At 37.5% G+C, this 12,854-nt stretch overlaps 1 protein-coding gene across 3 annotated transcripts in view; it reads left to right on the plus strand.

The window, feature by feature from the left end:
- Positions 1-12,854, plus strand: part of NALCN (sodium leak channel, non-selective) — a 214,682-nt gene that overhangs the window by 163,777 nt on the left and 38,051 nt on the right. For all 3 annotated transcript variants that reach the window (XM_040653961.2, XM_015274986.4, XM_015274991.4), the window contains exons 16-17: positions 1,033-1,169; positions 2,447-2,588. In XM_040653961.2, coding sequence (XP_040509895.1) covers positions 1,033-1,169; positions 2,447-2,588 — 279 coding nt within the window. The remainder of the gene's footprint in view (positions 1-1,032; positions 1,170-2,446; positions 2,589-12,854) is intronic.

Raw genomic sequence — 12,854 nt, forward strand, 5'->3', positions numbered from 1 at the left:
CCCTGCAGGTGTTGATTGTGCAAAACTGTTTTAAAATACACACTCCCAAGCTCATGCACACCAACTGGTGTGGGAAGGAGAACTGAACTTAGCAACCAAATAATATCAATCAGTCATGTGATTACTGAAACGGTGCACAGTATTTGAATAAGCGGAGGATGGAAATTAAATGTTTAATTTCCCATTTAATGCTAAATGTTAAAATGAATGTGTTTCACAGAATCCTTCCAACTTGGTATTTTGTTGTGATGACACAATTGAGTTGCTACATGCTCAGGATCAATATTCTTAGTAATCAGAATTCAGGAATCACATCTCCGTATCAAATTTCTTTCATCTCATATCATTAGATGTATCCATTATCTGTCCATGTAGCTGTATCTGCCTTTTTAGTACTTAGGTGTGTGGCAGTCCATGGCATGACCATTTTTGGATGCTTACAAATGTAACATTCATCATTTGATTTGGTGCAGCTCAGTGTGAGAATTGCATTCTTTTGAGTCCTTTTTATTACTTCTAATAGTCACATAAATGCAATTTTCCTGTTATTTCCTTGTTCTGAGGTCTGGATTCCTTTATAATTCCTCCCTTTATAAATGCTACACTCTGTTTTAATATTTTAGGGCTGTCAATACATACAGAAAAATATGACTAAAAAGAAAAGAATATTGATGTTTATTTCCTTCATAAAGTGTTAGGGAACTGGGAAGGAAACCCAAGAATAAGCATACTGAATAGAGCACTAATATGTTTTATATTTTAAAAGTCAAACTGGTAGCATTCTTCCTAATTTTTTAGTTTCAGCTGAAGGCATGGTATTGTTCAGTATTTGTCAGCTTGGAGCACAAACAGACCAATATGCTCCTGAGGTAGAAATGTACCCTCTGTAGTTCTTTGCTGCCATCTTCTGTTTCGTTACGTGATTGCTATTATTATTTGTATTCTGAAAAAACAAAGCTGCAATATCACAGAGCAAAATTTTCCCTTTCATTATTCTTTCCTTTTTTTTTTTTTTTAATTATTTTTTAATAGCTGAAGCAAAGTGAAGCAAACGCAGATACAAAGGAGAAGCTTCCCTTACGTCTACGCATCTTTGAAAAATTTCCGAACAGGCCACAAATGGTGAAAATCTCCAAGCTTCCTTCAGATTTCACCGTTCCAAAAATAAGGTATTGAAATATCTCCACTGGTAATACACTCTGAACCTGTCTGGTGTCACATAACACCAACAATACTTAACCGTTTTGCTTACGGAGCAAGCAGGTAATAGAAAATCAAAGTGAAACAAAATTAATATTGAAGTTGAAGGGAGCTGACATTTTATTTTTACCTTAAAAATATCCTATCACTCATTATAACATGTTCATGATAGAAACTAGATTGACTGGAACCAACAGAAATAAAATGTGATTGAAAAGTACACTGTTGTCATTCCACTTCCATTCCAGGTTTAAGTTCTTAGCTGAAACAGACAAGCAGCAGTCTAATCAGTTCTTATGTGACTTTTTAAAGAGGAGATCAACTGACAGCAAATCATGAAGAGTGGATAAGACGGATCATCAAACAGCAGTTACATTGTGATGACCTTGTCTTTGGATGGGTGCTGTTACCACTTTCCTGCAAAACTCACTTCAACACTTGGCTACTAGGTCATCAGTTAATAATACCATTCATTCTTCTTGGCAAAGTCCTAAGGAGGACAACAGAAATCGTAGGGCTGCTTCTGCAGATCTGCAGCTAGCAAATCAGATCTTCGAATCTGAAGCTATTCTACTATGTGAAACTCTCTCTCCAGATAAAAATTAGTCATGATATAGTCAACTTACGCTGAAAACTGTAACTACTACTAAACTGCTGGTAAACTTAAAAGACAGCAAGATGAATGTACATTTGTTGTGAACAAATACTTCTGCATTTTAAACGTGGCATATGTGAGGCACAGAATTGCTGAAGTGCCTTAATACTGGCGTTCTGAGCAGTTATGTGAACAGATGTTGTTTGAAGTCTTGAAGAAAGAATTTCTTGCAGGAAGTATGTTTCTTTTGGATTGTATCAGCATTTGATTTATATTGCAGTAACAACTCACAGTGTAATGAGCTCAAAAGAGCCAAAAACTGCAAAAGGCACTTTAAATATTTAGCACTTTAATTAGCAAATAAATAGTCAAAATTCTCATAATTATTTTTAAAAGGGATGAAACTGTTTTCTTCAAAGCTACATGCAAGCCATCTACTTTTTAATTCAGCTACACATTTATTTAATAACTAAATTTATGTTTTATCAGTTATTTTTTTCTGTACTCTGTCCACTTATACATCTGCAGTTTAGAATACCTTTTCCTCACAGCTCACCTTGGCACTTATGTGTTGTGACATACTATAAGGAAAACCAAATATTAACTTTTCTGGGGCTTTTAATCCATCAGTATCTTCTGTTTGCTCACAAGGGAAAGTTTTATGAAGCAGTTTATTGATCGCCAGCAACAGGACACCAGCTGTCTGCTGCGAAGACTTCCTTCAGCGTCGTCTTCATCCTGTGACCACTCTAAAAGATCAGCCATTGAGGAAAACAAATATATTGATCAAAAGGTAAATCAAGAGTATTCAGCACTACAGGTCTTCCCTCGAGTATTGTGAAGAGCAATCTCAGATTATACGGTTTGTTGAATTACATAAAAGCAAACACAAGCTAGGACAAAATAAAAGGTTATACTTAACTTTGATAGCCTAAAGCAGGCATCACAGCAGTTCCTCATTTGGTTTAAATTTTCCTCTCTCATCTAACTTCAAAACTCAGACTGTGGTACATAGTTTTGTTCAATGCATCCATCTTATGTGCCTAAATTTTTTTAGTCTTGCTGTTAATCAGTGAGAAGCTAGTAGAAAATTAATAGCCTGTGAATATCACAGTGAATGTCTGATTGGCTTGCTACTTTTGAAGCATTGAAAGCTCAGGCACTGAAGCAAGGTAAATTGTAATCAGTGGAGATAAGTAAAAATCTAAGAATTATTCCATTTACTTAGAGGACATTTACATCTATGTAGGTCTGGGAGTCACTAGAAAACAGATGCTGAATACATGTATTTGAGACTCATGTTAAATGCTGATAGTCTCCCAGACGGACTGGCATAGATGGTTGAGTGTGAAAAATACCAGGATTTCTTGGAATGATGATGACCATGGTGCTGCTGCATGGGTAAATGTGTGCAACTTCTGGCACCATACAAAACTACAGGGTCAGAAAAGCACTCCATGTGTGTTGTGGAAGATACTGGTTTCCCAGATTTCTAGTAGCATTTACACTGATATCACTTCTTGGTCACTTGTAAAATTGCATAACTAATTAGTGCCGTGTGTAAGTATTTTCATAATTAATAATGTGGTGCTCAAATCCTGTTTGAAGACTAACAAGGGGTTTGTAAGTACAGTTTAAGAATTACAGAGAATCACAAGCGAGGAAAGGAAAGAGGGCACGTGTGGCTATGCAATGTATTTGGCTTTCATAGTAAGTGGTTTGCAACTAGGTCTCAGGGTAGCAGGCAGAAAGTAGACATTAACTACTGTTAATTTTCATACCTAATGCAATGTAAGGACTCCTTCCTGTGGCCAGTGTAGTCTATGGCATTGGTAAACCAAAGATGAACAGCACAGCCTGAAAGGGCTGTTCATCAAACAAAGAAAGCTACGGGATGGGATCAAGCCTATATGTACACCATCTACTCTAGCAAGCACAGAAGAGTTATTGGATAAGTTATTAACTGATTATCCTAGGGGTCAGCAGAACTATGCCGAATATTATTAATGATGGATCTCAAACACTGTGCCAGGGAAATAAGTGATATTTCTCTCATGTAATGAAGAGATGAGAGGAGACCTTAAGCATGTTCCAGCCACATACATAGGTCCACAGTGTGCAGTGCAGAGCTGTGCAGTGATTTAGTAGGTCTTAGTATGTCTGTTTACATGACTATAGCTTAAGTATATTGAATTGTAGTCTTTACTTTGTCTCATTGCTGTTCACAGAAGTTAGCCCTTGCTGGTTGTGTTTTAAGATAGGTGAATTTTATTCAATATGATTTTGCGATATGAAAATTGAAAGGTTTGTTTTTTTCCAACTTTTCCCTTCACTCCAAGAGCAAATATGAGTGATCTGACTTTACCTTTTGAATTGAAATAGGTTTTTGCAAATTGTTTTTGGACTGTTTAACCTGCTTTAAGCATGTACTTTTGGATTTCTATGCCTCAAGGGTAGAATCAATGATGAGTATTTTTGACAAATGTAGCTTAAAGCAAGGTATTTACACATTCCTATTAAGAGGGAGAAAGCACCACGTAGGATTTTGTGAAAGTAATTACTCTTGCTTCCTATAGTTACCGTTGCCAAGGCAACCTCATTTTTGTATGCACAAATCTTAAAAATATCCTTAAAACAAGCTTGGAATGACTGGTTGCATTTAAATGTAGACCTTCCATGTATACCTTCCTTTTCTTTGTAAAACAAAAGGAAACTTGACCAAACATTTTACAGGTACTACTGCATAGGAGGATGCACTTCCACTCCTCCAGATGACAATGTCGAAACTTTCACATCTCTTGTGAACAATGTGGAAGCTTCCGAAACGTTTCACATCTCTTTTGCATTGTAGTTGACAGAAAAAATAGAATGGAATTAAAATGTGGGATTCTGCTGGCAGATTTGACTCTTTTCTTCCTTTGTGGTCCTCCATTTTCTCCCAGATTTAGAAAGCATTTCTGTACTCCATACCTACTGAAGTGATAGAAAGTGTGTAATATACACACTTACTTGTAAAGTAGTTCATCAACTTTCATCATTTTTTTTTTCTTTCTCCAAAAATGTGCTACTATAAATATGGTACCGTTTTTGTGTTCAAAATCAATCTGACCCATCATTTGTCACTATCACCAAAGCAAATCATTCTGTGTTCTATTCTGTAATGGCTTTAGTAGGACTTTTCAGAATTATCGTTGTCTACTTCCTTGGAAAGCAGTTTTAAGTTGGAAGAGGGGAGTGGATTTTCATTGCATTATTTTTTTTACATTGCTTTTCTTCTCGAAATAACTGAAAAATGTGTTTATTCATTACAGTAACCATAATGAAAATCCATTTGAAATTATTTTCATCTATGCCAAATCAAAGAACAGTTTTGCAAAACAGATATCTCTATTATATCACTTTTTTCTAGTCAAGCCTGGGAATTCCAGATTTATTTCTATCTCCTCCAAATTTCTCAACTAATATCGCAAAATAAAAAAATCAAAAACTAATATAAAAAATGACTTCTGGATACCTTAATGCCCTTAACCTGGTGTACACACCCTCATTGTGTGTGATTAGGTTAAGAAATTAAATGTATGGGTAGATGTGTGTGTAGACAGACCATCCCATGTTCATTCTTATGCTTTGCATGCCAGCAACATCTGGACTGTTTCAATTACAGAAACTTGATAGGCACCTTAGCATGATACTTTGGGTGACTGTTAATGACTATCTGTAACTTCATGTGCAAGTGATTCTCCAGGGTTCTCTGATCTTAACACTTCTGGAAATGGAGTATGGCCATTTAAACCCACTGATCTTGTCACAGAGTTCATCTAGCCTGCTCTGATGTAGTCTGCAGGCTGTAAGTTGAAGTTCTGGGTCTCCCACTGGAGAGACCTGGGCTGTCGAGGCTCCTGTTGTAGTAGAAAGTACCACAAAGATATCTACTGGTGGAAGAAGGAAGACTGATTAAACAAAAAGTGCAAGTGTAAGAAGAGAGTATCACTAAATTCGTGGAAAAAGTATGTAATGAAAGGGTTAAAAAATAAAAATTATGATATCACATGAACCTTGTAATTGTGGCAGAAAGGTAGCTTTACAGACAGAGGAAATCTGAAAAGTATTCACAACATGCTGGGAAATTTCTTATCTAACCAATATTTTTGTGAGTTCTTGGACAAGAGAGCAGGTTAAAATATGTGTTCACAGATGATTTTTTGGTGTGGGTGGATGAGAATAAAGGAAATTGACTGAAAATAAAGACATCTCACTGTGATGGCTCTTACAAGAGAGCCTGAGGAATATTTGCAGCAAGATTCAGGGGGCAAAAACCAAACAAGCTGTAAGATTTACAAGAAATCAGGTGTCTAATAAAATACAGCTCTAGTAGTAGAGTATTGGCGCCTTGAGCTCTTAACTTCAAGGCTAGAATCAAAGGAAGGCAGAAACACCTCAGAGTGCTTTCTTAAGAGACGTACAGCTTTTAGCATGCCATGCTAAAAATTGTTGCTAAGAGGACGCTCCCGAATTAGTTACTTATCTTTGATCACACAACACAGCACATCACTGTTAAATTATAATTCAAAACTGACAGGCTCATGAGATGAACTTTGAAAATGCCTATGGCTGATTATGTAGATATACCCATGTGCATGTTTACAGCTGTGGCACAGCAGGAGTGAACTGCAAAACAAAGCAAAAGGGTTTTCAATATATCCACACAGTTTACTGCTCAGACTTTCACTTCTCTCATTTAGATGAAATAGTATAAACAAGTTAGTCTCTTTATTTCTGCATTTTTAAGATTAATCGGATAGTAGCAAATGTATTTTTTCTGTCTCCTTTACCACCGTGTTTCCTTTCACTTGTATGAGTTTTGTTTTTAGCAGTACAAGCAGTGAAGTTCATAGCCGTTCCTCTTTTCCTGTGGGAACAAGATCTGTAATTAAGGTCTAGCTCCTGTGGAAGCTCTGCCTCCCACACCATATGCCTCTCCCGTTGATTTCCTAGTTACAGCAGCAGCTGTATGATGGGAGGTGATGGCCAAAAAGAGAAAGCTGATCTCGAAGGTAGCCACAGCTATTACCATGAAGGACTATGAATATTAAGCAGCAGACCTCATGCTGGGTTCTGCGTTCTTTGTGGGGTCAGCACGCAAAACAGGGCACCAAGGTGATATGTTCATGATGACCTGTGTTACTTAGCAGGTGGGCTGCTGGGCTTTGCATCTGGTGGTTGTGTTTTTTGTATGTGTCTGTTTGGCTTCATTCCCAGATATGATCCTGCTGATATCTGTTAAAGTTAGATGGGATGGGACACAAACATCAACCCAATTATAAGCCTCATCCTGGAATGGTCCGAGTACTTCCATGGAGATCAACTCCCCTTGGTTTATGTAGAAATCTGTTTTCAGCACCTCAGGGAATGTTAATGATTTTATCTGCTTATTATTTTGCACACACGTTCAACACACAAGACTGACCACAACTTTTAATGCATGTTTGGTTAGCATCATGGATACTCCATTTCTGAGCTGCTGAGACATGTAATCTATTCTTGATGTTGTTACTTAATGTGGTATTTTGTTCCAGCATGTCTTCTGATCTGCTCTCATCTTCTTTCATTAACTATTCTGTTTCTTGCAAAAAGAACTACTTACATTCTGAGGATATTCTGAAAGGGCTTTTCTTTGCAGAAGTTGTTTGTAATTGTAAGAGCTGAAAAACTTTTTGGTACTGAAAACAGAATGTCCTAAGTTACCTTTTAGAAAATCATCAGGCACAAAGACACTCTTATAGACTATATTCCTATGAGAAGAGAAACTAGGGTAGAATATTTATCCATGAATGATCATTTCCTGAAGTGAATTTGCACTTCTTGTCATAAGCTAATGTTCAAGGTTAGTCAGCCTCTTCTGAACTTTTATTTGAAGGTTCTACTGTGCAAAGCAGAACTTGTGCACAAAAAGTACAATAGAATTCTGCTGTGTTCCTGATTATTCTGTTAGCTATGTGATTTGAAAAAAAATAACCATATCTCATTAATTTAGAATATAACAGAAGCTAATAAGTTGTAATTGCACATGAATTCCAAGCAGAAAGGGGTACTAATATGTAAGCACTAAGACTATATTTTTTCTAAGGGATTTTTTGCAGAACTTTGTGGATAAATATCAACAAAAATCACATAAACTGTATCCTAATCTCCTCTCACTGAGTATCTGAGATCTCTGTCCACAATGTCACTGCCCTTATATCTCTTGTTAACTAAACCTAGACAAGTTCTTCAGTCTTACCTATTTATGTCATCTGCAGGATATTGCCAAAAGCTATTTAGATAAAATGTTCAGAAGAGCTATTAAAACAATCTACCTGATAGAATAAGAATGGCTTGTGAATCCATCATTTCTTGATTATTACAGCCTTGATTTTCAAAGGAGATTATTTTTGTTCCATGTCTGTTCTTACGGAGATCTTTTTAATGAAGTTAATAGATGGAAACACCATGATGCATTTCAGATTTTCTGAAAATTAATTAGGACACTTCTTTGTCTATTTTGCATCTTTTAGGGATTTGAATGTGGTTTTTTTTTTTTTTCCGTTTAAAGACATAAATAACAATATTCCTGTATGTAAATAACAACATAAAATAATAATGTAAAATAATATACATATATAAATATTATATAGTATTACAGTAATAGAAAATAACTTACAGAAAAAGACAAACTTGTAAACTATACTCTCATGAAGTATTTTCACACTTCATCCTGTAATGTTTTAGAAGGTAGAACTGTAATAATAACAAGGCACTGTTCTCGTAATGGTCTGTCTCAGGCTACTGATGATTTTAAATTGCTCTGCCACTCTTGCCTCTATATAGTGTGCTAAGAATTCTGCCCAATTTTCAATTACGTTCTGAGACAAAGGTAACTGGGGACTGCGTTCTCTGTCATTTTCAATGTGCCATAATTTGTCACTTCTATCAGACATTATCTTTCTATTTCATCAGTTTTGCATTTACAGATTGAAGGTTTGATACAAGGTGCCTTAAAACACAAGGGACTGATATACCCCTCATGTTTCTTCAATCAACCAAAATTCAGACATGTCAAAATTGTTACAGCTCCTGTATTATGCGGCCTGCTCTGAAAGTAACACCTCCTATTTTATTATGTTGGCCTACAGTGTCAAAGAGAGATGGTGGTGATATGGCAGTAGAGGCTGAACCTTCCTGCCAACATTCCGTTACATTTCTTTGCTCTGTGATAGACGGCAGCAGAGGGGCAGTCTGAAAAAATGACATCTGATATGGAAGTGCGTTCAAAGCAAAGATGTGTCGTTGAATTGACCCTTTGGCAATCATCATTGCTTGCTGTACATTTATGGAAACCAAAAAGTGGATCTGAAAACAGTGAGGTGGTGAGTGGTGCATTTCAGCAGTGACGACAGCAACAGTGGGTCACCTCCGCTGGTGCAGCAGGTTTTGATGAGTGTGGCATGTAGGCACTTGTTCAACGCTGGCAAAAATGCATCCCGAATAGTGGTAACTATGTCAAAAAATAGTGTTTTGTAGCTGATAATTTCTACTATTAAGTAATGTTATTATGCTTTTTGTATCTGTTGTAGTTTCCATGCAAATCAATAGAAGACATTACTTTCAGAGTGACCTTCATGTAACATAGAGGAGCATACATTTCTGCAGAGTGAAGAAAGGTGTGATGAAAAACCCTTCTAGTTCAGCTATATTCTCCCTTTCTCTGATCATACAGAAGACTCCAGATCTCTTTCTCCAAGCCCCTTGATCTCCCTTGCCACTCATAAGACTTGCAAGAATTGATTAAATATAATCATGATCACTTTGTTTTAGTGAAGGGAATTATATGCATGTGCTTGTACAGCCAGAAGTTGTTCATCTTTGTTCCCCCAACCCAGGTTACCTCTGACTCGATACTCCCATTGCATCATAGAGTCTTCTTCTGTTCCCATTCCATCCCAGACAAGCAGTCCCTTCTTCCCTCAGTCCTCAAGAACTGAAGGTGTGGAGTGGAGCCTCTTGCTCCACTGCTGTTCATCCAGCAGAGTGTATCACATCCCCATATCAGCTTGGCCAGGAGTGCATCCTTCTGCTGGCTGCCATGAGCCCTCTTTACTACTTTTACTCAAAGTAAAGTCAAGACATTTAAGGGAGGATTCTTCTTCTTTCCTGGAGCTTCCCTGTTTATGTTTGAGATGAACTATTAGCATCCTCTTTAATTTTTGAGGGGATTTATAACTTTGCTGGTATTAGCTTTGTCCACATTTTCAGACTTTACTGAAAAAGATCTCTGGTTATGAAGGGCCATGTAGATTTTCCAGACCAATAATCAGCTAATTAGAATAGCTTGGCTTTCCTTAAGAAACAGACAGCAATCAAGATCTACAAAAGGAATGAAGACTATTCCAGGTCAGTGACTCTAGAGAGTTAAGGAGATTATGCCCACTTCTTCTAGACATCTGATCAAAAGAGACAATAATTGACTCCTTGTTGCACTTATCCAATGGTAGACTACTTTCATGACTGTTTTGTGAGCCTATTTCTTACACGGAACAGCCTTGTCAAGGGACAGATTTTCAAAGCTGAAAATTAGTTCTACTTTGAGTGGGGGAAATGGATCTCTAGAGATTCCTTGCATCCTTTATGATTCTGCAAGCATCAAGCAAAGTTTTCAAAAGAGCTTTAGAAATTTCCCACTGATTTCCATGTGATTTAGACGTTTATCCTACATCAGTTCTTTTAAAGATTTTGTTAGGTGCCTCTCAACAATTTGCAGTCTTGTAGTTTGCTTTCCATCACTTTTTAGTCTTCTGTCACATTTGTTTTGATAGTCTGGTATCTTCAGGCCAAGGATACATAAACAGGATGTCTTTGAAAAAGTAATTATGCCTGCTTTTGAGAGGCTACACAGCAAACTCTTGTGGGCCAAAAATATCTTGTATTTAATGGAATGCTCAAGTCTTAAACAGATTCTCCACAAATAAATGTTATTTCCTCACTGTTTCTTAAATATAACTCTAAAATATCACTTATTGCATTGACTTCTCATATTTTCCCATGAAAATGTACATGTTTAAATAACGATATAATACCTAACAATCTGTTAATTCAGCAAGCCTGCATAAATCAATTGCCATTCAACAAATCCCAAACTGAAACAGAAAGTTTGGATGATTTTTTTCCCCTTGCTTGGAATTTCTGGCATGATTCAGAAGAGTATTCCCATTCGGTCCTGCAGTTGCTTATAAAGGATTGCTATTTAGAGCACTAAGCTGAAATGCTTATGTTCATATAACACTTAGGAGATTGCCTCAGGAAAATCTATTGTGTTCACTTTTTTGTCATTGTTAACTACACTTTTCAGACATTTGTATGTTGCTATTTTCTTGTGACTTCGCCTCACCTTTTGCTGCAGAATGCACACCAACACTACTTTGTCTCTCCTGCCAACTCTGCCATGATACAAAAACATTACGCTGTCATCTCATAGTTTAACACAGCTTAACCTGCTGATAACACAAAATTCTTTGTCAAATTCAAGTTAAAAACAATTGCTATATGATGCAGTGCTTGCTGGAGTTTATACACCACAAACACATCACTAGAAAAGTCATAGAATCATAGAATCATAGAATTACTAAGGTTGGAAAAGACTCGCAGGATCATCCAGTCCAACCATTCACTCATCACCAATGGTTCTCGCTAAACCATGTCCACATGTAACACAACAGCCAAACACTCTTTGAACACCACCAGGCTCGGTGACTCCACCACCTCCCTGGGCAGCCCATTCCAGTGCCCGAGCACCCTTTCAGAGAAGTAGTATTTCCTAATGTCCAGCCTGAACCTTCCCTGGCGCAGTTTGAAGCCATTCCTTCTAGTCTTATCACTAGTCACATAAGAGAAGAGGCCGACCCCCAGCTCACTACAACCTCCCTTCAGGTAGTTATAGAGAGCAGTAAGGTCTCCCCTGAGCCTCCTCTTCTCCAGACTGAACAATCCCAGCTGTCTCAGCCGCTCCTCATAAGGCCTGTGCTCCAGAGCCCTCACCAGCTTTGTTGCCTTTCTCTGGACACGCTCCAGGGCCTCGATGTCTTTCTTACAGCGAGGGGCCCAAAACTGGACACAGTACTCGAGGTGTCAAAAGTTTGATAACAAGTGGCATTTCTCAAAACTTAGAACAAGTGAGACATATCTACACCATTATGGATTGTTACAGATCCCCCTGAAGTCAGCACTGCCACGCCAGTACACTTCGGTTATGGAACTGACCCACAATTATTGCTTGTCATTGCTTGGCAAAGATACTGTTATGTGATACTTTCCTTAAATCTCATGCAAAGAATTCGTTGGGTTTTTTTGTTTTGTTTTGTTTTGTTTGTTTCTTTTTCTTCCAGGGTAGAAAGCCTCGAATTTTTAAATATGCTACTAAAGATTTTCATTAAACGTGTCTGCAGTACCTTTCCAAAGCAGCAGATGGCACTTGCAGAGCAACAATGTTCTGTGATTGAGCTGCCTTTGCAGCGGATGCAGTGGTTCATTGCTTTGTCCCTGTCACTTTGGACAAACAGAACTATATGGGAATGCAGAATTCAGATCAAGTTCACGCTGGCAGGACTGAGTCATTCTGTCTGCCCGAAGTCTTTCCTACCTACAGCAGCAATGAAGGGTGCCAGTACTTGTGGAAGAGGCACTACATACAGATTTCCTATTTCTGTGTCCACAGGCATGGTTGTATAAACAAACTGAAAGGAATGTGGAAATCAAGAGATGTTTCATTCATGGTATTATGGAAGCACATGTTTTCCATCGAAAATCATTTTGTCCAAGAAGTATTACTGGTACCTTACTGACCTGTTACAGCTGTTCCTTATAAGTCTAAGAAACCTCGAAAACATATTTAAGACTAATAGATGCTGTTAGGTGATCTCAGGATGGTGTCTTATGCTAAGAAAAAAATTGCTCTACAGCAGAACATTGTATGGCACTGTTATTTCTGCTCTAAGTGTACTTACAGCCTGCGTAAATAAATAAATAA

Source organism: Gallus gallus, chromosome 1 (genome assembly GCF_016699485.2).
Source record: "Gallus gallus isolate bGalGal1 chromosome 1, bGalGal1.mat.broiler.GRCg7b, whole genome shotgun sequence".
NCBI lineage: Eukaryota > Metazoa > Chordata > Aves > Galliformes > Phasianidae > Gallus > Gallus gallus.